The sequence below is a fragment of the Spea bombifrons genome, chromosome 8, assembly GCF_027358695.1.
Source record: "Spea bombifrons isolate aSpeBom1 chromosome 8, aSpeBom1.2.pri, whole genome shotgun sequence".
NCBI classification, from domain to species: domain Eukaryota; kingdom Metazoa; phylum Chordata; class Amphibia; order Anura; family Pelobatidae; genus Spea; species Spea bombifrons.
In genome coordinates, this window is record NC_071094.1 from 43,141,377 (window position 1) to 43,165,011 (window position 23,635).

The window sequence follows — 23,635 nt, forward strand, 5'->3', positions numbered from 1 at the left end:
TAAAGGGCCCCCTGGACAATAAGGAAAGGAGAATATGACTGCTGGCCTGGGGCGGTTTAAAGGATGCCAGCAGTTTAGTGATTGGTGCCGGCAACATTGTTTCAGGGTTTTAAGTGTTCATAAAGGGGGTGCAGGTAGGGTTTTACCTTTTTCCTCCCTGGACAGGCTCCCTCTCACCCACAGATGTATTGCATATTTTATTATTGTTTATTTCTTGTTTTCTCATTATTTGTAGTCACAGCAGCAGCAGAGTTCCCAGCGTGGAAGTTCTGTTACCTGAAGAGGTGCCCAAACTGGGCTTGGGGAGACGGGTGGAGCGGGCGGCTCATGGCACACACTGAGCTAGCACTCTTGGCAAGTTGGGGTGAGAACCGCCTGCAGGGCTATTCCATGCAGCTGGCAGGTTGTTGGTTAATGTTTGTGTTGGTTGTTTATGCTGGCATGGGACAATAAAGCCGTGGCCAATGCCCTACCCCCATATTGGTGTCTTTATTTGAGGGGTTTAATAGGTATAGGCTCCAGGCCTAAGCAGTCGAGTAAAACGTCCTTCTACTCCGTCTCAGCCTCTGACCCTCTCGTGTTAGATTACGGTCTCTTGTTCCAACATTTCTCCTTCTTTGAAATAAACTTCCCTGCCCCTACTTTGTTAAATCTCTTGCACTAATAATAGCCGGACAAGCAAATTAAGGAAATATTCAGAATTCGGTTACATAGAATTCACACCCTTTAGGTGCTGGCTACAAATCCAGTACATCAAATAGCAAACTGTTTGCATTGGGCCCTTGGTACTTACAGGGTCGATCATAACCTGACGCATTCACTAACGTTTCTATTAACAATGTAACTAACATTATTCTCTGACATTTGCTTTTTGAATGATTGCCAGTGAAATATTTCCATTTTTTTAGGACAGACACACAGCTCTGTTAACGAGTTCACAGAATCCCTTCATAGATTTCCATATATTTGCTCGCCCAGGAAGGAAGCTGAATCGTGTTTTATTATGCGTAAACGAAACAGGTTATATTTTACTATGACTGTCTGAAAGACTCTTTAAAGGCCAGAGGAGTCTGTGATGTATATACCCAGTGATTCCGTCTCCAGTTTTAATGTATGATGTCATTCCTGTCCTTCTGGCAAAAGTTCTGATGTCACTTTGTTTTGACAATAAAATATAAAGTGGGGAAAAAATATGTTAAAGGGCCGCTCCAACCGTCTTATTCACTTTAATGGATGTGATAGCTGTGTGGTCCCTTTAAACATATTTGTATAATAAATTAGACCTTTAGATTGTAAGCTTGTGAGCCGGGGCCCTCTTTACCTAATGTATTGGGGCAGGAATAAATGAAAGGTTGAATTCGGTCTCAAATATTTTTTTTCAACCTGTTTCATTACCATGTTACTACTTGAGGCAACACCTACAGAAAGTGTAACACCTTGGCATTGCGTTCCCAGCCCTCTCGAAATGCTGACTGCTAATGTTTGTATGGTTTCACAAGGCATCTTGGCTCTCTGCCCTCTCCACCCATGCCCAGAACACCAGGAGCAAAAAACAAAAGTAAATTAAAATCTCCCACTTTTATGAAGCTGTCGATAGCTGTTTGTGTTTAGAAAACCAGTTGGTGGGCAAAACTGAGGACCTTCTAGGGCTGGGTCTCTGAGCTCTCCCTCTCTCGCTCCTCACAGGAGGCAGGAAGGATCTGGGTACGGGTAGGTTGGACCAATTGCCATTCCCTTCGCCTGTATTCAGGTATTCTTAGATCAGGAACATCAGATGTGGGTTAAACTTATGACCACAGGAGAAGCGCCAGGTCGGCAGGACCGCCCACGATGTCAGAGGGACCATGACTGACATCAGTGGGACTTCCTGCCCTCGTCCCGCGAGGAGGGCTCCAGGTAGCCGAAGCCATAAAGTTCCCAGGTATGCTCCTAGCAGGTCTTAAGAGCCACACCATGTCAGTGTAATATTTGGTTAGCTGTGAAGTGGGCGGAGTAACTGATGACAAGGGCGGAGCTAGGCCAAGATAACATAACATTTCAGCAACACCTTTGAGGTGTGGTAGAATGATCACCTTAGACTTGCACCAGCTTGATCCTAATTAAAGCCTTTTACTGCATGGATGATTCATTTGCTTAAGGGAGTCTTGATGAAGAAACTAAATCATTCGTTTGCAGTCATTACAAAATAATGTATTGACTTTATTTAGATTTTGTTTCTGCTTAGGCCTGCAAACAGATGTTTAAACTTGTTCTGCAGCTTCAGCGGACGGTTCAAATAAGAGTCAAAAACTGTATGCCAATCTGGTCACGAGGGTAGGGGTCAATGGTCTGGATTCGAGGGGGTCAATATGGAGCGGAGGATACGTCAGAGGTGCCCGTTATCACCTTTGCTATTTAATATTTGCCTTTATCCCCTGATAAGGGCCCTATGTAAACCTTCCGATTAGTCGGGCATTCTGATGGGATCCTGGGAAGTGAAGATTATTGCTTTGTGTATAGTCCGGTGGTCTCCCTGCCACAAGTGGGCTTATTCTTACATTCTGCAGAAGCAAAAGTTCACCAAAAACCCCGTCAAACTATACCAAAAGCTAGGAATATTTCCACCGTGCATATTCGGGTAAGGCTGCCCGTAGAACAGTCTCCCAGCAGAAGTGATGGAGCCTAATACAGTGAGGGGATTTAAACAGAAATGGCGTAGGCATATGGCTTCTCAACCTTCTGCTTAGACTCCTGGCTACAAATTGTTCCTTGGTACTTGGTGTAAGGGGTTAGTGGTTACCCCAGGGCTCATGACACACATATATAGCCATATAATTATCTAATTACTTGATAATTATTTCAAAAAAGTGGGAAGATCTCAACACACCCAGCAAAATGCACAGGTAAGTTTGATAGTTTGGGTGGAACTGAGATAAACTGTAACAAATATAAATTGGGAACAGGACCATAAATTTGGGAACAAGATACAACACAAAGGATAAACGTCAAAGAGAAGAAAGTGAGATGCTTAGGAATTCAGTCCTCTTTGTGCTGCTGGTTCTCCAGGGTTATCATACCGGTAAGACCGGGGGAAGGGAGCTCATAGATGTCTGTGTAATTATCCAGAATACATTTTGGGTGATGGTTAGGGAGAGAATTGTATCAGCACTGATACTGATGCAGTGTAGACTCTTTAGGAGGTGGTCTCAAACTAAGGGACTGTTCTACTTTATGGAAGTTGATGGTAAAGAACAGAGGGAATGAGTGAGTGTGCATGTATGTACGTATAACTGTGTGTGTGAGCATGTATGTGTACTATATGTCTAAGTGTTTGTGTGTTAGCATTATTATGAATGTGTAAGAATGTGTGAGCATGAATCTGTGTGTGTAAGTGTGTGTGGGCATGAATGTGTGTGTAAGTGTGTGACAGCATGAATGTTATGTCATATTAGCATGAGTGTGTAAGTGTGTGTTCGGATAAGTATGTATGTATGTGTATGTGTGATAGCGTGAGTTTATAAGTTTGTGTAAGCATGTGTGTGTAACTATGTGTGCCAGTTCATATGTGAGTTAATGGGAAGATATCGGCTGATGGGGCCAGCTTTACCTGCCTCCATGTCAGAGGGTGCTAGCCGTAGCCTGAATATACATTTTGTGTTCCAAGCATTTTTTTTTTACATTTGGGGCTGTTAAGATGTGGAATGCACTGCCAGGTGAAGTGGTTTTGGTGAATTTAGTTAATACAAAACGTTATGGCTGCACATATCCAGCCATTGACCGCACTTACGTCATCAGGTGGCCACTGGCCTAAAAGTGCCACCTCCTCATCACCAGTCCGGCCATGCTAGGAATGATCCATTTATGATCTTGTACCTCCCCCAGGTAATTCTCTGAACTGCTACAGTTGCACTGGACCCTGTAATAACAATATGTTGAATAAGACATGCGGATCTGAAGAACAGTGCATGTTTGCAAACATGAAACAAGGTGAGATTTACAGAACAACCTCTGGCACACCTCCCAACATTTAAAATGCTCAAAAAGGGACACATCTAAGGGTGTAGTTAGAGATGTGGCTTAATTTTTTTTGTCCCCCTAAAATTTTGTGATTTAAGAATGTAGCCTGTGTAAAAGGACACTGCCAGAACAGATGTAGTTTGAGGTCTCCTTTGTTATGACGCACCACGGCAGTGTCTGTATCTGCGCAGCCCCCTAGCATGCATTAATGTCCTTAGGGGAGACCTCCCTGGATGCCCATCCATGAGATGTCCTTGTATTTATTGGTCAACCTGCTTAATGCCACATGAGTCAAAACAGTCTCTGATGTGGCATCAGGGAGCCCTGGAGTCTGCTCCATGTTGTCCTTGGCTCTGATGAGCACATTGATCACCTTAGGGTACCACACGTCGGGTTTCACTACCCCCTAGCTGGTTTTCCTTCACAAACCTGGTAAGATCGAGGTAAAATCAGTGTGTATTCTAGTTGTAAGGGATGAAGCTGTCCCACTTCCTCCTCTAGAGGTCGAGCAAGTAGAAGTGAGACATAAAGCTCCCTGCAGAGCCAGTGTCCTTGTTCATGGCTCTGCACTTTACTTTGTTCATTTTGGAGCCAAAGATGAAGCAAAAAAAACTGTCCTGGTGATGGCTCCACTAATTGTAGCCACGTACTGCAGCGCGGGAAGACTCCTGTGACGCAGAACCTATGACAAGATTGTAAAGTCTCTGAGGCTCCACGTTCAGTCCTATTAGATATGTTCTCCGCAGGATAGAACATCTTTGGCTTATGGAAGTAAATCAGGGAATGCTACATTCGCCCAGCAACACTGTATGCTTACGGTGAGCAAAAAAGGCAAAAGCCAACCCAATGCTATGCTCAAAACCAAAACCGCAGATATATGTGGGAGCCTATAAAACCATGAGTAGGAGACAAAAAAATAACATACCTTGCATCTGTGTGTGCGTCTATGACATTTCCATACTTTGTTGCTCACTATGAGCGTATAGAATCATTAGCGATACACATTATCATGACTTAAAGCCTGTAGAACCCTGTGATACGCTACGAGGTTGTAGAAGCTGATGACCACTAGTGGCTGTGCTGTAGGATATTCTATACTAATCATGTCACATGTGTTTGTATCTTCATGACAGGTATCGATGTTATGTATTTTAAAAGCTGTCTCAACAGTCAGCAGTGCAACACCGCTACCCTTCCTTCCGCCGATGGACTGCCCTCATTTATGCAATCATGTTGTGAAACAGATTTCTGTAATAATGAAGGTGTCAATCCTCTTCAGAACTGCACTACATCCCTGGCCTTCATGGGGCTTTTGACCCTGCTGTCTGTCTTTCTTTCCCAGTTCATGTAATTATCTTCGGCATCATATTCTCCCTTTATACGACGGATGGAAGCGTCAGCACGGGCAAGGGCAACTTTTACAAAGGCAGTAATCATATTTTCTGCAGAAACCATACTAATATAATGACAAAAAACATGTGTACTGATATTAATGCAATGTAACATCGACCCGATGGACAGCAATCAATCCACGAACAATTAAAAACGACTAAACCAATGTATTTATTTTATAGCTGGTTAAATGCCTTTAAATCATTTAAATTATTGTTTGGTATTTTTTTTACTTTTCGCGTCCACTGGGGGTGTATTCTTTCAGCGGGGGGGGGGGGCGGTATCTGTGTGCTTAGGGAATTTGGAATCCTTCCCGGCCATTCATCACCCCAAGTGCTTACCATACAGCATTGGGAGTGGAGCCTGCCTGGGGATGATAGGTTTTACATTTTATTCTCTCTTTGGAGAAGAATCTGGGAGTACTTATCATTATAAACAAGCAAGTGATTTTTCGGTATTGAATGAGCAATGCATGCTTGTGGTGAGAAAATAATAATAATAATGTATAATTCAGTCCCAATTAGACTATATATGGTAAAAAAAAAAAAAATCAAGTGCCACAGCCACAACCCAACCCTTCCACTTATGGTCCCAAAATATTTTTTATTAGGAAAAAACATCTATAAGAAATACCCTTATTACATTTTACATAGCGGGGCATGGGTTGCAATGTCATCCGCGAGGATGGCTCTTCTCCTCCAAAATCTTTGAATCAACGAGATAAAAGCGTATCGAATGTGAATCTTCAGGGTCCTATAAGAAGTTTTAAAGGGTTCTGAGATGGGCAAAAAAATTGATTAAAGAAATAGACCATGCCAGCTAAAAATAAAGGTTTTCCAAATTGAGCTCCTTTGGAGAAAAGATTCCTATAACGAGATATGGTTACCATATGCAAGTATATTCAAGGACAATGCAAACACCTGTCTGGGGATCTCTTCATAGACCTTTTACAGACAACACACGAGTATCCGCTAGGGTTAGAGGAAAACTTATTTCAAAGAGAAGTTACGATGAGGAATGTAACAAAATAAAAAGTTTGTATGATCATCACGTCCGGGTACTTGGGAGGGCTGAACAAACTGACTATGCAAGGAATTCTTTCCGAGGAGGGTTTGGGCATTTAACTGTACTAAGAATGCTGTTTTAATTATAAAAGTGTTAAAATTAGCAGATTAGATGGAACTCTACAGAGTAGAGCGGCAACTTTGTGACCTGTTTATTCTAATAAGAATTACAGTGACCCCTACTGGACGAAGATGTGAACTGCATCTACACCAACAAATACAAAGGACCTTATCCTCAAATACCCTTTTTCCTCAGGTCCCCTTTAGATTTGAGGTTTGTAGATTTAAACCTCTCATTGCAATATGCTGAATATTCTATATATCATGGTGATTAATATTATTATTAATATCATTATTATTATTATATACTTCAACACGCAACTCTCAACACTGTTGCTCCAAATACAGAATTTGGAGGCTCCCAATACACCTGAAAGAAATAAGATTTGTCACTTTTTTGTTTTCTTTGTAATAACCGTTTGTATTTGGGATCCTTGGTTCAAAAACTGTATACATAGCTTTGAGTGTGAAATGTGGGGGATCAAACTAACCACACACACAGCCCGTAAAAAAGCCATGTATAGACTTATGGAAAGGAACCAATTAGTAGTTATACATCCTCCATACTGCAGGGCAGCATTTGTAAATGTTATGGAAAACATGGCTGATATGGTCCATCTAAGGGTGATGTTTCAGAAAAGGCACAAGGGGTAAAAAGAGAGATGAAGGAAATGATTAAAGTAAAAAAGGAAGGAGGACCCATGCAGCTATATTTATATATGCATTGCATACGTACCAAGTGTCACTTTTAAGAAAGGTCAGTCCCTTTTTAGGCACGAAACCTTTGATACCCCTCTCTCCTCCCCTGATGCCCTTGTTTTCTAGGAGCTCAGAATGTTTGCTGGGTATGAGGGTATGACAGGGATCTATTGCCCTAAAAGCTCCAATAATATGTTTGGCAGCATCCATAAATGTCTCAGTGAAGCCCAACCTATAGACCCAAAGACACCCTGATCGTATGTGGGGAGGTGTGATATTACCCCCGTGTGATGACCTAGAGGCTTTACCTGCCTGCTTGTAATAAGCCCAGTATGGGCCCCAGTTGTTTATATTAACCCGTTATCATCCTGAGTTTCCTTCAGATATTTCTTTCATTACTACCAGTTACATTACTATTGATTCATATTCCTTAATTGTTTGGGAAGTCATTACATCGTAATGCCTGTGTAGCTCTGCAATCATTTAGCGTCTGTATCGTCACCATGTAAACAGCCAACTTCAGCCACTTGCACAACATTAGCTGAGGTTGGTGCTACATGAAACGTGAAAATAATTGCAGAGTTGCACAAGACTTCACCTTTAACAAATCCAAACACGACTGACTGGGTATGCACCGAAACTTCTGACCCTGCTGGGGGCAAGTAAAACCAAAATGCCCCTTCTCAACATAATTAGTGCACACAAACACTTGCATACATCCTGACACACAGACGAACACCACATTCTAACACACACACTTACTCTAACACCGCACTCACTCTTACCTTTAAAGGAGATGAAGAGTTTGGACCAAACCAAACAAATCTCGTGCCATTAAAGAAGGGAATCCCCAGAAGCTGAAGTGTGATGGGCAAATGAGTAAGTGATGCTTTGTCACTGTAAACGCAGCAAGAGTGACATTTCCCCTTTAAAGCACCTGTTCTAAAGCAGGCAACCCTAGGGCATACTAAATTTGAGCTTCGGGGAAGTGATTAAACCTGTAAATACGACTGATGGTAATATAAATAGATGATGCAATGCAAACACACGCACATGGATCGTGTAATTGGTAGCAGGAATGTTAAATATCACCTAAGGCTGTGACTTATCACGCGGTATAAACATAGCAAGACAAACAAAAATCTAATTGTGTGATAATTATTTAAATTTATCATTTTTTGGACTATTATAAACCTTACAGATCTGCTCATCCCAGTCTGTCTGCCCCAAATCTTTATTTAATTGTATTAAAGCCCAACTTGTGTAAATGGACCCCCCCCCCCCAAGCTCTCTCTCACCTTCCGGCCTCCTATAAGGAGCTGTGATTGAGATGCGGAGGTCGGCTGCTCCTCGAGATACTAGAAAGGGTGAGGAAGTCAGTGCAATTTGGGTATGGAGTTGTGGAATTTGAGTATGGAATTGGTGGGACCAGGGTGGGGAGTCAACAATTGCCCTCCTGAAAGTGTCTTGGGGGGGCCCAGGGCTCAATTCAATGAGTTGGGGCTAATCAAGGTAATTACTCTGAAGACAGGCTCTGCGCAAGGTGAGTGAAAGAGTTAGTGTGCTTGTGTGTGTGCACGGCCATCTGGCAAACCAGCCAAAAACCTTAAGTATTTTTATGATTTTTAATAAAATTAGTCTTAGAACATGGGCTTTTTACATAAATAAAGTGTATGGTCATATGGTGCACGACAGGCCAAACTGGGGCATGTAGAGACGGGATGGTCTGTGGGAACATGAAATATTGAGGTGGAAGGGAAGGTCTGGTTGGGTGGAGGTTCTTAAGAATGGAGACTCTGGATAACGTTTACTTCCGTTTCTCCTAGAAATGTTCTCCCAGATCTTCTCTGTTACTCCGATATTGTTGTTGGGAGAGGAGGGGATACCTATTGATTATTATGCCATCTCTCTGCAGCTATAAGAAGTCCTACCGGTTGGATAACGATCGCCTTTAATGAGTTCTGACCACAGAATCAACAGTGGAAGAAAAATAAAAAACACACCACACCCTGTACCTCTTACCACAAATATCTTCCTGCCTTTATTTATGTGCCCCCCCCTTTTATGTACGATTGAAACTAGAACCCCACCTTGAAACTCCAGGAAGAGACCTCCTTATTTGTAATTCCACCTCTGAGGACCACAAGCCTCTCCCTTACCAAATCCACATTCCAGGTAGCGATGCTCACCCTATAGGTGTCCGAAATTCATATAAAAGGAAGAGCGGGGCAAATATACTGAGGCTCATATTCCGTATCATTTCATGGTACCTCGTCAAACATTAGGTCCAAGAACTGATGTCTCCATTAAAGTCCGGGATGGCCTCCTACCTGCTGCTCCTTCTATTGGCCCTTTACGGGGTTTCCGTAAGTAAGTATGACATATTCTCTCATGAAATATCATGGGGGTTTGTAAGGTAGCGCGATCAGATTATAGCATAGTTAACGCAACAAAAAAAACTTAAACAAACTTTGACTTTATTCAACTTTATCCTTAATGTATCCAAATAAAATAACCAAAAAAATATATAAATGCATAAAAAAATACTCTGATCATGGAGAAAAAATGTCTAATATTCACAAAGGTCTTTTCTCTTTTGTAGTTGGCTGATTAGGAAGACTATATAATTTAACTGCGGAATTTAATGACGCGATATAAAACAATAAATAATTAATAATAATAACTACACTCTTAAAGGGCTTGGTTTTCCCATTGGGGAATGGGACCAGCATCTACACCAACAGCATAAAAATATATTACGGTATATTATATTAAAATATCAGAAGGAGATTTTTGTAATTTGAATAACTAAATAAACCACAAGAATATAATTGCTCCTCCTTTTTATAGAATCCTCGCACTGTATTTCAGGAGCGGTTCCTTACAAAGATATTATGAAGATGTGAGTGATGGGATAAAGAAGGTATAGAGAGTGTTAGCCATAGAAAGAAAGATGATTCGTTTCCCGGCTAACTGACGTATAACGGATTGCAAGCTTTCCAGACAATCTCTGTCTCATCAGACACGTTCCCCGTATTATATGCCTGAAGGAAAGACCCAGATAGCCTTGAAAGCTTGCAATCCATTAGACGTCAGTTAGCCAATAAAGGTATAATTTTTACCGGGTTTGAAGAAGGGAAACCAAATCCTCAAATGATAGAAGGTTCCTCTTATACGGTCAGGAGTTCCAAATTTGGTTTCCTGTCTGTAACCTCGGATCATAACATGCAGATGGATTTATTATCATCAGAAAGGACTGTCTGGGATTCTCTTAGTTCCATAACGCGCAGCTGCTTTGGCCGAAGCAATGGTCACCGACTTCCATCGTTAAGATCTAACAAAAGTCATTCTGCATCTCCTCACAAATACTCAAATTAATTCGGAGCATTTTTTTTTTTTGTGGATGACGTTAAAAACTTTGGTAAAGATGATACCTTTATTGGATAAATGACGTATAATGGATTGCAAGCTTTTGAGACCATCTAGGTGTCTTCTTTAGGCATATTCTACTAGATAGTCTTGAAAGCTTGCAATCTACCAATAAACATACCTTTACCAAATTTCCTTTCTCTCTTTCTGTGGCTAACATAAATAATCACTTTATTTATGTAAAAAAAACATCTTATCCATATTTTTTTCAAGGAATATTTGTCACGTGACAGCGTCTGTGTAGTTTTATGTAATTAACCCTTCAGAAGACAGAATTTAATGCCAGGTCTGCTGAGGTTTGTTTGCTAAACATGGTAGAAATCATTTCATTGGAACAGGTGCGTCGAAAGTGATTGAACTGCATGTCATGATATGAGGAGACCCTAAAAACCTGGGCTGTTGGGGGGCTTGAGGATTGGAGTTGGGGAGGAAAAAACAATTTGTCTACCAGTGAATGTCGCTGACAAATGAACACGAAAGTCAGGTTTTTTTTTTTAAACAAAAGAGGATACTTGAAGTTTGACCAAATATTTGCCAAAAACTAACAATGAAGGCTTTTCCTCCCTAAATGAATCAATTTGTATTGACTTTCTATAGGTTTATATATAATGTATATATATATTTATATATACTCTTTATATACTATATATACACACGTAAAAATTAGGATTTCAAGTAAAGCATGTGCATTGTTCATGTTTAGAGTTCTTTATGAATCCCAAAAAACAATGAAACCTGCGTAACAGAATGGGTAGTAAGCAGAAAAACAACAATTCACTGCAAAAAAAAAATGCACTAAATGAAGACAATGAAAAACGCTACAGAATTTCGTTTCTTAGATGGATTGTGATGATTCTTAGCTGGTCGTCGCGTGTGAAGGGATAGAATCCTATTATATTGTCGGCTTGTGAAGACATCACAAACTACTAAAGTCACAATCTTTTCGGGCACCGGTAACGTCTCACTTACTGATGATCGTTAATAAATAAGGTAAATAGGGATGGTTCCAAAATGTTAAGAATATAGAATTTGGTTGCTTAGAATTAGGAATTGAAGAATATTTCTAACAAAGATAAGCTTCAATCCAACCAAAGATCTCATGTGAATATCATACACATAGGTGTGTATGTTCAGAACATGTGTTTTTAGCGGAATTGTTTCTTATTATAGCACCTGCGCCAGGTGAAGGGGTACAATGTGTTTGTTGGTGTTCTATAGCCCATTGTCTTTTCAATATGCAGCAGAATTTGAGGTTTAGGATTTCGCAACGAGAAGTTCTAAGATAAAAGAAACCAGAAGAGGTTGGGTGTGTCGGGTTTTACGGCGGTAACACGCCGATCGCAAGGATCCGTTGGTGACTTTGTTGGTGACGATGACACAATGAACCACAGCTGTTGACACTATGGAGTCATCACCCATAAAGAAAGACCTGGAAGTTAATAAACATTCAGTCAGTCTTCTCTTCAACCACAAAATGGAAGTTTCCTGTCCTTAGACTGCGCTGTGAAGATGGCTCTAATGTTTTCATTCACATTTATAGGACAAATAAAGCATATTTCCGTTGTTTTAGCAATAAAATCATTTTGTTGCCCCCACAGCTAAAAGTCAACTCCTACGAGAGTGTTATAACTGCAACGTGAAGATGTTCTCCCAGTGCCTGTTCACGCAGAGCCAGACCAGCGTTTGCCCGGATAACTCGTATCAGTGCGGAAGCGTTACGGTCACGCTAGGTAAAAATCATACAGCCTGTGGAGCAGCTAGAATGCGCTAGTCTAAAGCCATGGAGTATCTAGGACATAGACAACCGATTGGATCGGTGATTTGTAAACTGTGTGGCATGTTATTGTAGGGGCTGGGTATGGATTCCCCACAAACAATCCTAGTGATCCAAGTTAATTAGAGAAGCTATGTGGGGACTGAGGGCAAAATCTAACTTCTATCATCTGGGAGGGCAGAGGCATCCGGTCACACTCACTCCCCACCAAGGTTCTGCCTACTCCCCACCCCTTAAAAGGGTAACTAGGGCTAGTCCCACCCGTAGGCATGGCTATCCCCATCCCCACTCACAGGGGGAGCTCTTGGAAGTCTACCCTATAAAGTTCCTACATATGTATAAATGTCTACATGGACGATGGTGGGTTCCATGGAAACTATTAGATACGAAGATGTCTTTAATGACCGTATAGATCTCTACAAGGTCAAAGGTTGGAAGTCCAACTAAATTTTCCGTTTCTTTCTCGTACAACAGGGACCGAAACGGTCTTCACCAAAAAAAGTTGCATTGAACAGGCAGAGTGCAATAAAACGACAACAATGGCGGGAGCACTGCGGATGTTCAGCTACAACACCACGTGCTGCACATCCAACTACTGTAACAGTGGCTTCTCGGTCCGTGGCCCACATCTCGCCATCCTGGGAACGGTGGCCACTTCCATTCTGTTTTTAACATATTGAAGAAAGAAACTGAGCTGCCCGTATGTTATACGCGTATATCTGTATATCAAGTGACTATGTAATGATTGGGCCATTCTAAATACAAAGTTCAGAACTTACATATTAAAGGGTGACCCCGGTCATTTTATGGAACACGGCATGATCAAATATGTCCGGCAAGTAATGTAACATATTTCATATCATTTTAATATATATGTACCCATATGTATCTATTTCTCAGCACTCTTAGGTATGAATTTCTAGAGGTCAAATGAATCTATTATTGGATGGTCATGGTTGGTTAGATCCTTTCCACGTAAACCCAGATAAGTAGCACTGAAGAACGCGATGATCGCTTCCTCTCCTTTTTGTATTTTGTACAGGAATTCTTCCTTTTTGAACCAGGTGCTAAAAACTGCAACTACAAATAGAATCCTCCCTAAACACGGACAATGTTGGGTCTCCTTTCCTATGTATAAACCAAAATTCGTTTTGTTTAAATAAATGTATTTTATCTAAATCAATAACTTGGAATGTCTCTCTTGAGTCTCTATTTGAGACATGATCCACAAACATTGTCTGTTCACCACAACCCCACACTCTAGAATGATGTTTTTCCTATGCAGTCTCAGTTGGTAGCGCCATGGATTTTTGACACTTGAGGTCAATGCCAGCCGTTAAGGAGCAAAACTGTCCAGATTTTACCTGTATTTCTACTGGAATGGAGGTAGGTAGACCACAACCATTAAATTTCATTGGTTCCCTTCCATGAGTCTATAATTCCCACATACTGCAGGGCAGCACTTTACCGGTGCTGGTCATCAATATGAAAAACATTTGCGTGTCCTGGAAAACATGGCCAATGCGGTCGCCCTACTAGCCGCACAAGGGGTGTGGTTAGCCCAAGATAACCTAGAATAAGCTGGGACCAAACACCACCGCCCTGCCAGCAGAAAGAGGAAAGTGACCCGGAGAAGCAGCGCTTCACCCAGGAGAGTCCCCGGTTACGGCTATCGCTATTAGCCCAAGAAAAGAGTCTTTATTAGAAGTTTATAAATTTAATTGGGACAAACTAGAAAGAATTCTAAGTTCCTCCAAGCTTTGGGGACCTCAAGGGTCCATAATATTTATTGATTATATCTTTAAGTAAACTGCATGTATGTTTTCCTGTCATGTGACTGTATCCAAACAGCTGTTTATTTTGCTCCCCCCCCCAACATGGCTGCCTGGACCACTATTTCTGGTCATGTGATGACTGATGTATAGTTGTCACGGCAACAATAACAGGAAACGACGTAGTTTTGCCCGCCCACCCCGATATTCGCCGTCTAATCAAATCACCCCTTCCTTATCAGCTCGCGCTTGATAAGTTCTGTTGTTGCTAAGCGACACGCCAGGACCAATGCGTCTTCTAAGCCCGCCTATCGGGTATTGGTTTTCACCTGACTCCGCCTATCTGTCAGCGTCTTGCCCTCTGATTGGATCACGGCTCTGTGTGGAGTGCCGGAACGCCTGATCTTACCCCCGGTCGTCTGCTAACGGTCCCCGTGGCCGAATCCTCTTCCCGGGCAAGATCTAAGGTCTGAGGACCGTGTGAGCGCGTCAATGGCAGCTGCTGGCGGCCCAGCGCGAGAGAGCCTCATGCGAAGATGGATCCGGGGGCTCGGGCTGCTCTATCTGTGTGTCCGAGGTCCCAGGCTGTACCGAGTATACCGACAGCACCGCCTGGGAGCTCCCGGGAGAGTCCGGAACGAGGAAGAGACTGAGCAAAATGTCTCATGGGTGAGATCCGGGTTTCATGCATGTGTGGGGGGGCTCCGTGTGCGAGATCGGGGAACTAGGCCTATATGGGGCCTGCTACATGAACCCTGACTGGGATGGGGATAGGACCTTCACCAGGGGCCCAGTCAGTGTGTGGGGGGGATCTCAGTCAGGGGCCCGGTCAGTGTGAGGGGAAACCTCAGTCAGGAGCCCGGTCAGTGTGAGGGGGAACCTCAGTCAAGGGCCCGGTCAGTGTGAGGGGGAACCTCAGTCAAGGGCCCGGTCAGTGTGAGGGGGGAACCTCAGTCAGGGGCCCGGTCAGTGTGAGGGGGATGTCGGTCTGGGTTCCCGGTCAGTTTGAGGGGGGGGGGGGGGAATGTCGTTCAGGGTTCCCGGTCAGCGTGGTGGGGGGGGAATGTCGGTCAGGGTTCCCGGTCAGTGTGAGGGGGGGACGTCGGTCAGGGTTCCCGGTCAGTGTGAGGGGGGGGGACGTTGGTAAGGGTTCCCCGGTGATTAGAGTATATTTGGTTTATTAATAAGCTCCCTCGTATTTGATCTTCTTATTTCATTCCATCCACTTGCTGTATTCAGCGGTTTTATCTCTGTGAGTCATTCTAGTATCTGCCGGATAATTACTCGCTTCCTGCGTTAGTCCGGTTCTGTTTATTGCTGTTCTAATGCATTATATTTATATACATAGCCCGGGGCACGGAGAACACGTCAGTCCGTTCGTTCCGTGTCTGTATATATAACGTGTAGCAATACAAACGCGCTGTGCTGCATCCGCCGCCTCGCCGCCGTGCCTGGATCTTTATCACAGATTGTCTTCTTCTCTTTCCTTCCTCAGGAGTCGTTCTATCAGCCGCGAGCTCTTGAGAAGCACACCGACAGCGTGCTGGCCTGGGTATGTGTGGCCCCTGGTCCTGCAACCCCGAGGGGCTCCAAAATGCTTATTTCAGAACATGTGACGGACTATTAAGTGTGTTCCGAGTATTGAAACGTATTTTATTGTGTAGCTGATAAATGTCTACCTAAACAGCAGAGTAATTTATAAGCCGATGGCTGGCGGCCTCCTCGCTCTGTGCTGCGTATGTCCGTAGCTGGTGCGGAGGCTCCAGATCTGCACCTGTCTGGCCTGCTGATGCCCCGTAAGAAAGTTAAACTGCCCCTAACACAGCATGACGCTCACCTCAACTCTGCATTCTGGATGATTGCCTCAGAGGACTCCTTCACCCCACGTGGGGCAAAAATTCCATTCTTCTGCAGATTGTATGCTGCTAATGAAACTGACCATAATGGCCCTTAGAGCCCACCCCATTAATGCCCCCTGCGGTCTCCTAGACACAGCGGGTTTGGGTCTGGGGCATTCTTGTGGCGGGTGTGCATTTGGGTTTTGCGATGGGACGCTTGCTAGCCTCCTGCCTACGGCCCGCTCCCTGGGCCCAGTGAGAGTAAAACTTACTTTACCCACTACATAATAACTAATAATGACCAAAATGCTCCATAACAGAGCAAAATGAATTGCTGTTCATGAGATTGGCTGGAAATATGGTGCCTATATATATATATATAATATAATAATTAAAAAAACCTCCAACGTACATATGGCTGATGTAATCAGGGGCAGCTTAGCAGTTATTTACCCTTTATTTTTAATAGAATCAAATAAAGGCTACGCTTTCCACCTCTTCTACACCGCAGGATTCCTCATTTACTCTCCTTTTTAGCTCTCCTGGTTTGGAGGTTACCCCTCCGCATCTGACGATATCAGATTCATTCCTAAGTGATTCTTCTAGTCTTTTTTGTTGTTTTTTTAATAGAGTACAATACTTCTAAAACTTTATTGGCCCTAACGCTGTGTGATCAAGACAAACGATTATGAATAGACAGACATCTAGTATTCATTTCCCTTGCGCTGATTGATTGATTCAGTCGTGTATTCTCTCCCCCCAGGTGTCTGTCTTGTGGACCATTTCTTATTACTCTTCCCCCATCGCTGTCTTCTATATGTACAGAAAAGGTAAGGAACGCTCTAGTTGTCCTGTGTATCTGGATAAGGTTTGTGTTAGCTTGTGACTTTTATCACTATAACCTGTGAGTCGTAGCGTCCGTTCCTGCGCTTTGAGTCCATAACTTGTTGCTGTGATTATGTCTGACGTGAGATGCCGTTACTCTGTTGCAGGATATTTGAACGTGTCCAGGCTGGTTCCTCTAGGACAGTACGGCATGACGCTGCTCTTTCTGCTGGCAGGAGTGGCGTGTTTGAGAGGTGAGAGACGTTTCTGGTGAATGACCGTCCCTGTAGGGCGGCTGAGCGATCTATGCTTTTGTTTTACTGAGTGTTGTCCTCGCTCTGTCTGTCTCTCCAGGGTTGGGCAGATGGGGCAACCCTCAGTATATCCAGTTTATTAGCCTTTTAGAGAGAACCAAATTTGAGAACACTCCAGAAAACAAGGTAAGAAGGAGACTCTCCCCCTGCCTGCGCGGTATCACTCGTGTGACATACATACATGTATACTGGTGACTTCAGCAGATTCCGTCTCTGCCTTTTTGTTCTACAGAAAAAGTTGTCTGGTTATAACTTTGACTTCCGCAGCTGGCCGGTGGATTTCCGGTGGGATGAGACGGGCAGGTAGGTATCTGACCCTTCACGGTGCAGCTGTTGGCCCCGGTGCATGTGTGTTGCATGCTGTGCTTGTTGCAACACTTTAGGTCACTTTTATCTCCATGGGACCCTTTAAAAGGCTGTGGAAGAAGATCATACCTGGGGTTGTACAAATCAAATTGTGACCTCTCACTCTCCTCCCAATACAATGGCCCTAATGCACTATCCTGCAGCCTTACGCCCCGATCCCTGCAGCCTTACGCCCCGATCCCTGCAGCCTTACGCCCCGATCCCTGCAGCCTTACGCCCCGATCCCTGCAGCCTTACGCCCCGATCCCTGCAGCCTTACGCCCCGATCCCTGCAGCCTTACGCCCATCTAACATGTCTTGCTTTCCTAAGCTGTTTGACAGGTTGGAGTTTCGTCACGTGGGTATTAATAGCGCCCTCTCTTTGCAGTAAGGACCGCCAGGCGTTGGGACCCTTTAATGGAGTGCCGTTGCTGAAGCCAGATCCGCGCACGCGGGGAGCTACAGATAGCTTATTACAGCGAATCCAGAAATTGCCTTGCCAGATAACCAGGTAATGGGAAGGGTGCTGCTGGAATTTGGGTTTATGTTGATTGATTTTTCACATGCGTTTCTTGTAAAACACAAAGCAGTGGTTAGTGTAGATTCTGTGCATGTCGTCCGTTGGAAGAAGATGTCCCGTAGGATGCGATGTTTGTGTGTTTTGTGTGACCTCTTGTGTCTCACTTGCTGTGTGTGGTAATGGGACCAAGTGTGTTCTCACCCCCCTGACTGCCGGTAGGTAATTCATGGTGTCTTTCTGTCTCTCCTGTAGCTACGTGGTGGCTCACTCGTTCGGCAGACGGATGCTTTACCCCGGCTCTGTGTACCTCTTACAGAAGGCCCTCATGCCCATGTTGTTGCAGGGACAGGCTAGGCTGGTGGAGGAGGTAAGATGTGGATCCCAAACGCTGACGCACCGTGCGGACCGCCGCTTTAATGTCTCCGCCTGTCCCAGCTCCTGTCTGTTATGACCCTCTCCCTATTATCTCCTGTCTCTTCTTAGTATAACGGAAAGAGAGCGAAGCTCCTGGCGTGCGATGGGAATGAGATAGACACCATATTTGTCGACCGCAGAGGCACAGGAGAGCCTAACGGGATGAAGTTGGTGAGGCTGATTTTATTTCAAACGGCTTCTTTGTATACGTGGGGGGGGGGGGGGGGGGGTTTACAGGTCAGCTCCTGATTCATTTGCTTTCAATGTCCGGCAAGAGAGAGACTGCGATTGTTACACACGGATGCAACTGGAACAAAGAAAAGCTGGTATGATTTAACATAACATGTGAATGGAGTCGAGTATTCCCAGTCGGTCTCTCAATCGATGACATGACTCGAAGCACACACACACACACACACACACACACACACACGTTTTGTTTATTTTACTGGTATGCTTATCGTTCTGTCTGTGGGGAAAATAGAATTGTTTGGTCTTAATCACACGGCCATCCACTCTGACTCATGAAAGTCTATGGAGGAGCTGGTATTACCGTATACAGCGCCAGGGTTTATGATCAGAGAGAATATTTTCCTCTGTATTGTCCAGCAGTGTTTGGGGAAGGTGTATTTTAGTTTTTCTTTGTTATGCAGGCAGATGTCTTGCTTTATGTCACCGCGTTTCCGCTATTCTTATTCCTGAGGTCATAGGCTGTGACCCCTGTTTTGTTCACTAAAGGAGATCGGCTGCCAGTTTATTGTCAGGACAGTAAACTGCTGAGTGGTTACCAGAGTTTTATTCTAACGGAGAGGGGTTGGGGATTTATGATCTTTAAATATTGATTCCTGTAGCAAGGCAAGGATTTCCCCTTTTTCTGCTTTTGTTTTCCTTTTGTTCCCAATACTTGCATTTTAACGCAGTCCTTCCCCATCTCCATCAGGTCATCTGCTGCGAGGGCAACGCCGGCTTTTATGAGGTTGGATGTGTGTCCACACCGCTGGAAGGTGGGTGACGTCTTCCACAGCTCCGTACAGCGGGGAAATGTGAAAAATATACAATACTTCCCGGTCCCGGGGATCCCTGCGCTGCTTGCAAGAGTGTTTGATACAGGAGCTGAAGATCGGCTGTGGGGATGCCGGCCAAACAGTCAGTAGGACGTCTCGGATGCTTCTGAAATGTTTGGGAGCTGCCTGATATAAAGAATATAAGCTCCCTATTCCTATATATCCAGTATTACGCTACATTTATTTATATAGCGCCAGCAGATTCCGTAGCGCTGTAACAATAGGGGAATCATTTATAGTCGCACACAATAACAAACTGGTACAAAAAGAGAAGAGCACCTGCTCCCGTGAGCTTACAATCTAATTGATATAGAAATATTATTAGAATATGGGTACTAAGGATTCATTGAAGCTGTGGCTTTTCTTTGTGTTTCAGCCGGTTATTCTGTCCTTGGCTGGAACCATCCTGGGTTTGCTGGCAGCACGGTAAGTGGCATCACGGGGCTGCTTCACCCTCAGCTCTCACCCGTAGTTTATAAGTAGGAGCATTGCTGGTAATTAGAACTGCGTTGGCTGCAGTGCCTTTAACCCATTAGGGGGATTCTCAAACGAAGCAGCTAAGGCAAGAGGCTTGTTATCTGACTGATGTGTTTGGGTTCTCTGTTTCTTGCTCTGCAGGGCATACCTTTCCCTCAGAATGAAGCAAATGCTATGGACGCCGTGGTCCAGTATGCCATTTATCGCCTGGGATTCCAGCTGCAAGACATCATTGTGTATGCCTGGTCTATTGGGGGCTTTACAGGTGAGAGGTGGAGGAAGGTAGAGGAGGAAAGGTTTGGCAGCAGGTAGGGGGTGTAATAATAAATTAATCAAACAGCAAAAGGGTTAACGCTGACTCCAAGATCGGCTTTTGTTTTGCAGCCACCTGGGCCACCATGTCTTACCCAGATGTAAGCGCGCTCGTCCTCGATGCCTCCTTCGATGACCTTGCCCCGCTGGCTCTGAAAGTCATGCCGGAGAGTTGGAGTGAGTAACGGGGTGCGCGGCAGCCTCTGCCGTAACTCTCTATGCACTCGCTAATAATTTACGCCATTTTAACTGATCCAATATTCGTTCGTCTTTCTTGCTCCTATATCGCACATATGCAAATGTCAATGTATGCATTTTTCCGTCGGATGCCTCCATTTGAAATGTTTTGTTTTCTTTGTAATTTGTTTAGGGGGCCTGGTGACCAGAACAGTGAAGAAGTATTTAAATCTAAATAATGCAGAGCAGCTCTGCAGGTAAGTGTCTGCCGCGTGTTGGATGATCTCTTTACAAGGAATGTATATCCTTCGAGCGTATGGGAACATTATACTATAATGCGATACAGCGTTCGCTTATTACCCTGTAGCTCTGTAATCTCTTCTCTCCCGAAGGTATCAGGGCCCGGTGCTGCTCATCAGAAGAACAAAAGATGAAATTATCACAACCACGTAAGTAACGCTAGGTGTGGGTTATTCGGCAGTGAGTTTCCGCCACGTCTCCATTAACTGCTTCCATCTCGACTCGCAGAAATCCAGATGACGTTTCATCAAACCGAGGGAACGACCTGCTCATGGCTCTGCTGCAGCACCGGTGAGACGCTTCGGGGATATGTTCTAGGAAAATGGTTGTCTGCGGATATTGCTTCACTAAAACCTAGAACAACAAACCAACAGAATAACCAACTATTAGTAACTTGCATTGGATGTCTAAATACATGTTTATGTTTTATTAAAATCATAAAATTTCTGAAATGGGGTTTATTTTAACTTTCATACTTCTACCTGTATATGTCTCGGCTATGCATTAGAGGTTTTGGGGTTTTTTTTACCCCCACTGTCCCTGTTCATTTCTGTTCTTCTAATGTTTTGTATCCAAACCGGTACCCAGGCAAAGCTGGACGTAGATCGGTAACATTGCTGGATTTCACGTCACTTTTCTCTTCTTGCCCGCAGTTACCCCAAAGTAATGTCAGAAGAAGGCAGGATGGCGGTGAGAAGGTGGCTCGCTGCATCTACTCCTGAACAAGAAGGTCAGCATTACACCAATCGCCCCTTTGGGAAAGGGTATTTACATGTCCGTCCAGCACAAATATGAAGAAATATGCTTTTAAGAGCTGGGGTAAAATTGAAGCAAATTCTTTAATTATCCATTAATAATTTGGTGATGAGGCCAAGTGGCCCGAGGAGCAAGGAGCGCGTGCGGCTTGCAGGGTACACGGCGGTGAGAGGAGAGTTCGTGTTTGTTTCCGTAACGCATTCCCTAGCGAACCGGTTATTGTATCGGTAATTGTTATATACGGTCGGTATAGAAGTTCTGATGCGTTCTTTGCTGTCTCCGCAGCCGCTGTGCTCAGTCAGTACGGGGTAGAAGAGGATTGGTGTCTGTCTGTCTTACAATCCTATCAATCTGAACACTCGGAAGAGTTTCCATGGACTGTAGGTGAGTGACCGCGGCGGGGGCAGGGGGGGATGGACAGTGGGACATAGGAGTGACTGCCAGAGCACCAGCCCGAGCTGGCTATCCTGGAGAATCTGGCGAGACGGCACAGTCTGTATCAGCACGCGGTACCCCTACGGAGTAACTGCGGAAGTCCAGGAGTAACACGCAATAACGCTGTTTTCTGTACAGGTGAAGATATGAGCGCTGAAGACAGACGGCAGCTGGCCTTATACCTGGTAGGTAGCAACGGATTCTGACTCTTGCTAGCCCTATATGTTACACAGGTTTAATATCTCGCTGGTCCTGTTATAACGCCCTCCTTCCTCCACAGGCACAGAAGCATCTAGAGAACTTTGAGGCCACTCACTGCACCCCGCTCCCCCCCAGCGCCTTTCACACCCCCTGGAGGATATAATATTCGCAGGAGCTGCTAGAATAGAGTATCGCTGCCTGAGCCGGACCCCGCTGACCTCCTGTCTCCCACCCGCTGCTCTGTGTGAATGGCAGCTGAGACAGGGGAAGGAGGAATGGCTTCGTTTCCAACCACTTCTTTTACCTCTTGGACTTTTTTTTATTAAATAGAATTCTGTGACCCAGGAAAAAGGGATATGAGGAGAATCCGAATCACGGCTATTAAAATATGTGAAAAAACCCAGAAATATGATATAATTTACTGTTGGAATATGTCTTGTGTAATATGGGCAGTGGCCCCAAGGTGTTCCTATCTCCATGAAAAGAGTTATGGGAGGAAAGATACAATAGAACAGCCGGTGAAAGCTGTGATACGTCAGACCTTACATAGTCCTCAGTTCAGGGTAGCTATATATATATTTATTATATTATATATATATTACACGTCCCATGCATGTTTAAATTCCAAATTTCCGTTTTCCTCTTCATGTGAGTTTACTAAACTTTCGAGATGCATTCTCCTTTTCTCGTGTATGGCGTATAAAGGGCCTGATCTGGTCCCATCGTGGAGGAGACGCTTCGCAATGAACTTCACATCCAGAACCTTCTCTCCAGAAACCTGTCCCGGACTGACTTATAAATTCGGTGCACCCTAAAGATGGCGGCAGCGGATTTGTGCACTGAAAGGGATGCAGCTTTGCTAATACTTCTGAAGATATTTGTGCCTGCCCTGTATAATGCATAATTTATTATCTTGGGAGAATCCCATTGATTTATCAAATACAGGACCATACAAGCTCTTCCCGCAGCAGACGCTCATTGGGTTTGGGCTGTTACGATGTAAACGCAAACTCTGTCATTTTAACAAATAAAGCCCTGTGGCTGAGACAGATTCCACACAGAGAGTAACGTGCGGTCTCTTATTCCTCTCCGCAGGGCGGCTGTCTCTTTAGCATGAGAGCAGCCGTGAGATGCAAAGCCGTGTAAAGGGGCTGCTGTTATTCTGGCTGTTGGTAGCGGAAGGTGGCAGCCGTCCACAATCCTAAACATTTACGAGCCCCTGTGACCTTCAAAGCATTATCTAGAATCGCTTGTCCATAAAGGTTGTCCAGTAAAGCTACTTAGTTGCTATCACGGCTGACTTATTTTATTCTTCCCAATCAAAAATTATCTATGCTCTTTAATACGAATTAGAAACAAACAAAAGGTGATTGTAATTACGTAGGATTGAGCAGTCACGTTGAAAGGCTTTTCTGGAGGCCTTTCGTATCTTCATGGATCTGGTTTTTTAGCACGAAGAGGACGATGTGCC

At 44.1% G+C, this 23,635-nt stretch overlaps 1 protein-coding gene across 1 annotated transcript; it reads left to right on the forward strand.

Moving 5' to 3' along the window:
• The first annotated feature begins 14,411 nt into the window (after positions 1 to 14,411).
• On the forward strand, positions 14,412 to 22,571 carry ABHD16A (abhydrolase domain containing 16A, phospholipase). Its single transcript, XM_053473542.1, has 20 exons — positions 14,412 to 14,855; positions 15,682 to 15,738; positions 16,788 to 16,854; positions 17,017 to 17,103; positions 17,204 to 17,289; positions 17,396 to 17,466; positions 17,897 to 18,019; positions 18,281 to 18,395; positions 18,512 to 18,613; positions 19,383 to 19,446; positions 19,883 to 19,932; positions 20,125 to 20,248; positions 20,368 to 20,472; positions 20,666 to 20,729; positions 20,865 to 20,921; positions 21,001 to 21,063; positions 21,426 to 21,502; positions 21,814 to 21,912; positions 22,102 to 22,148; positions 22,244 to 22,571. Exons 1-20 carry the CDS (start codon positions 14,679 to 14,681, stop codon positions 22,325 to 22,327), a joined length of 1,719 nt encoding a protein of 572 aa, XP_053329517.1. The 5' UTR covers positions 14,412 to 14,678; the 3' UTR covers positions 22,328 to 22,571.
• The last annotated feature ends 1,064 nt before the right edge of the window (positions 22,572 to 23,635 follow it).

Bases quoted from the DNA above. Each gene is read 5' to 3' on its own strand.
- ABHD16A (XM_053473542.1), top strand. From the start codon at position 14,679: ATGGCAGCTGCTGGCGGCCCAGCGCGAGAGAGCCTCATGCGAAGATGG. The intron at 18,020-18,280 runs GTAATGGGAAGG...TCTCTCCTGTAG, and splicing joins TTGCCTTGCCAGATAACCAG to CTACGTGGTGGCTCACTCGT. The intron at 20,922-21,000 runs GTAAGTAACGCT...CTCGACTCGCAG, and splicing joins GATGAAATTATCACAACCAC to AAATCCAGATGACGTTTCAT.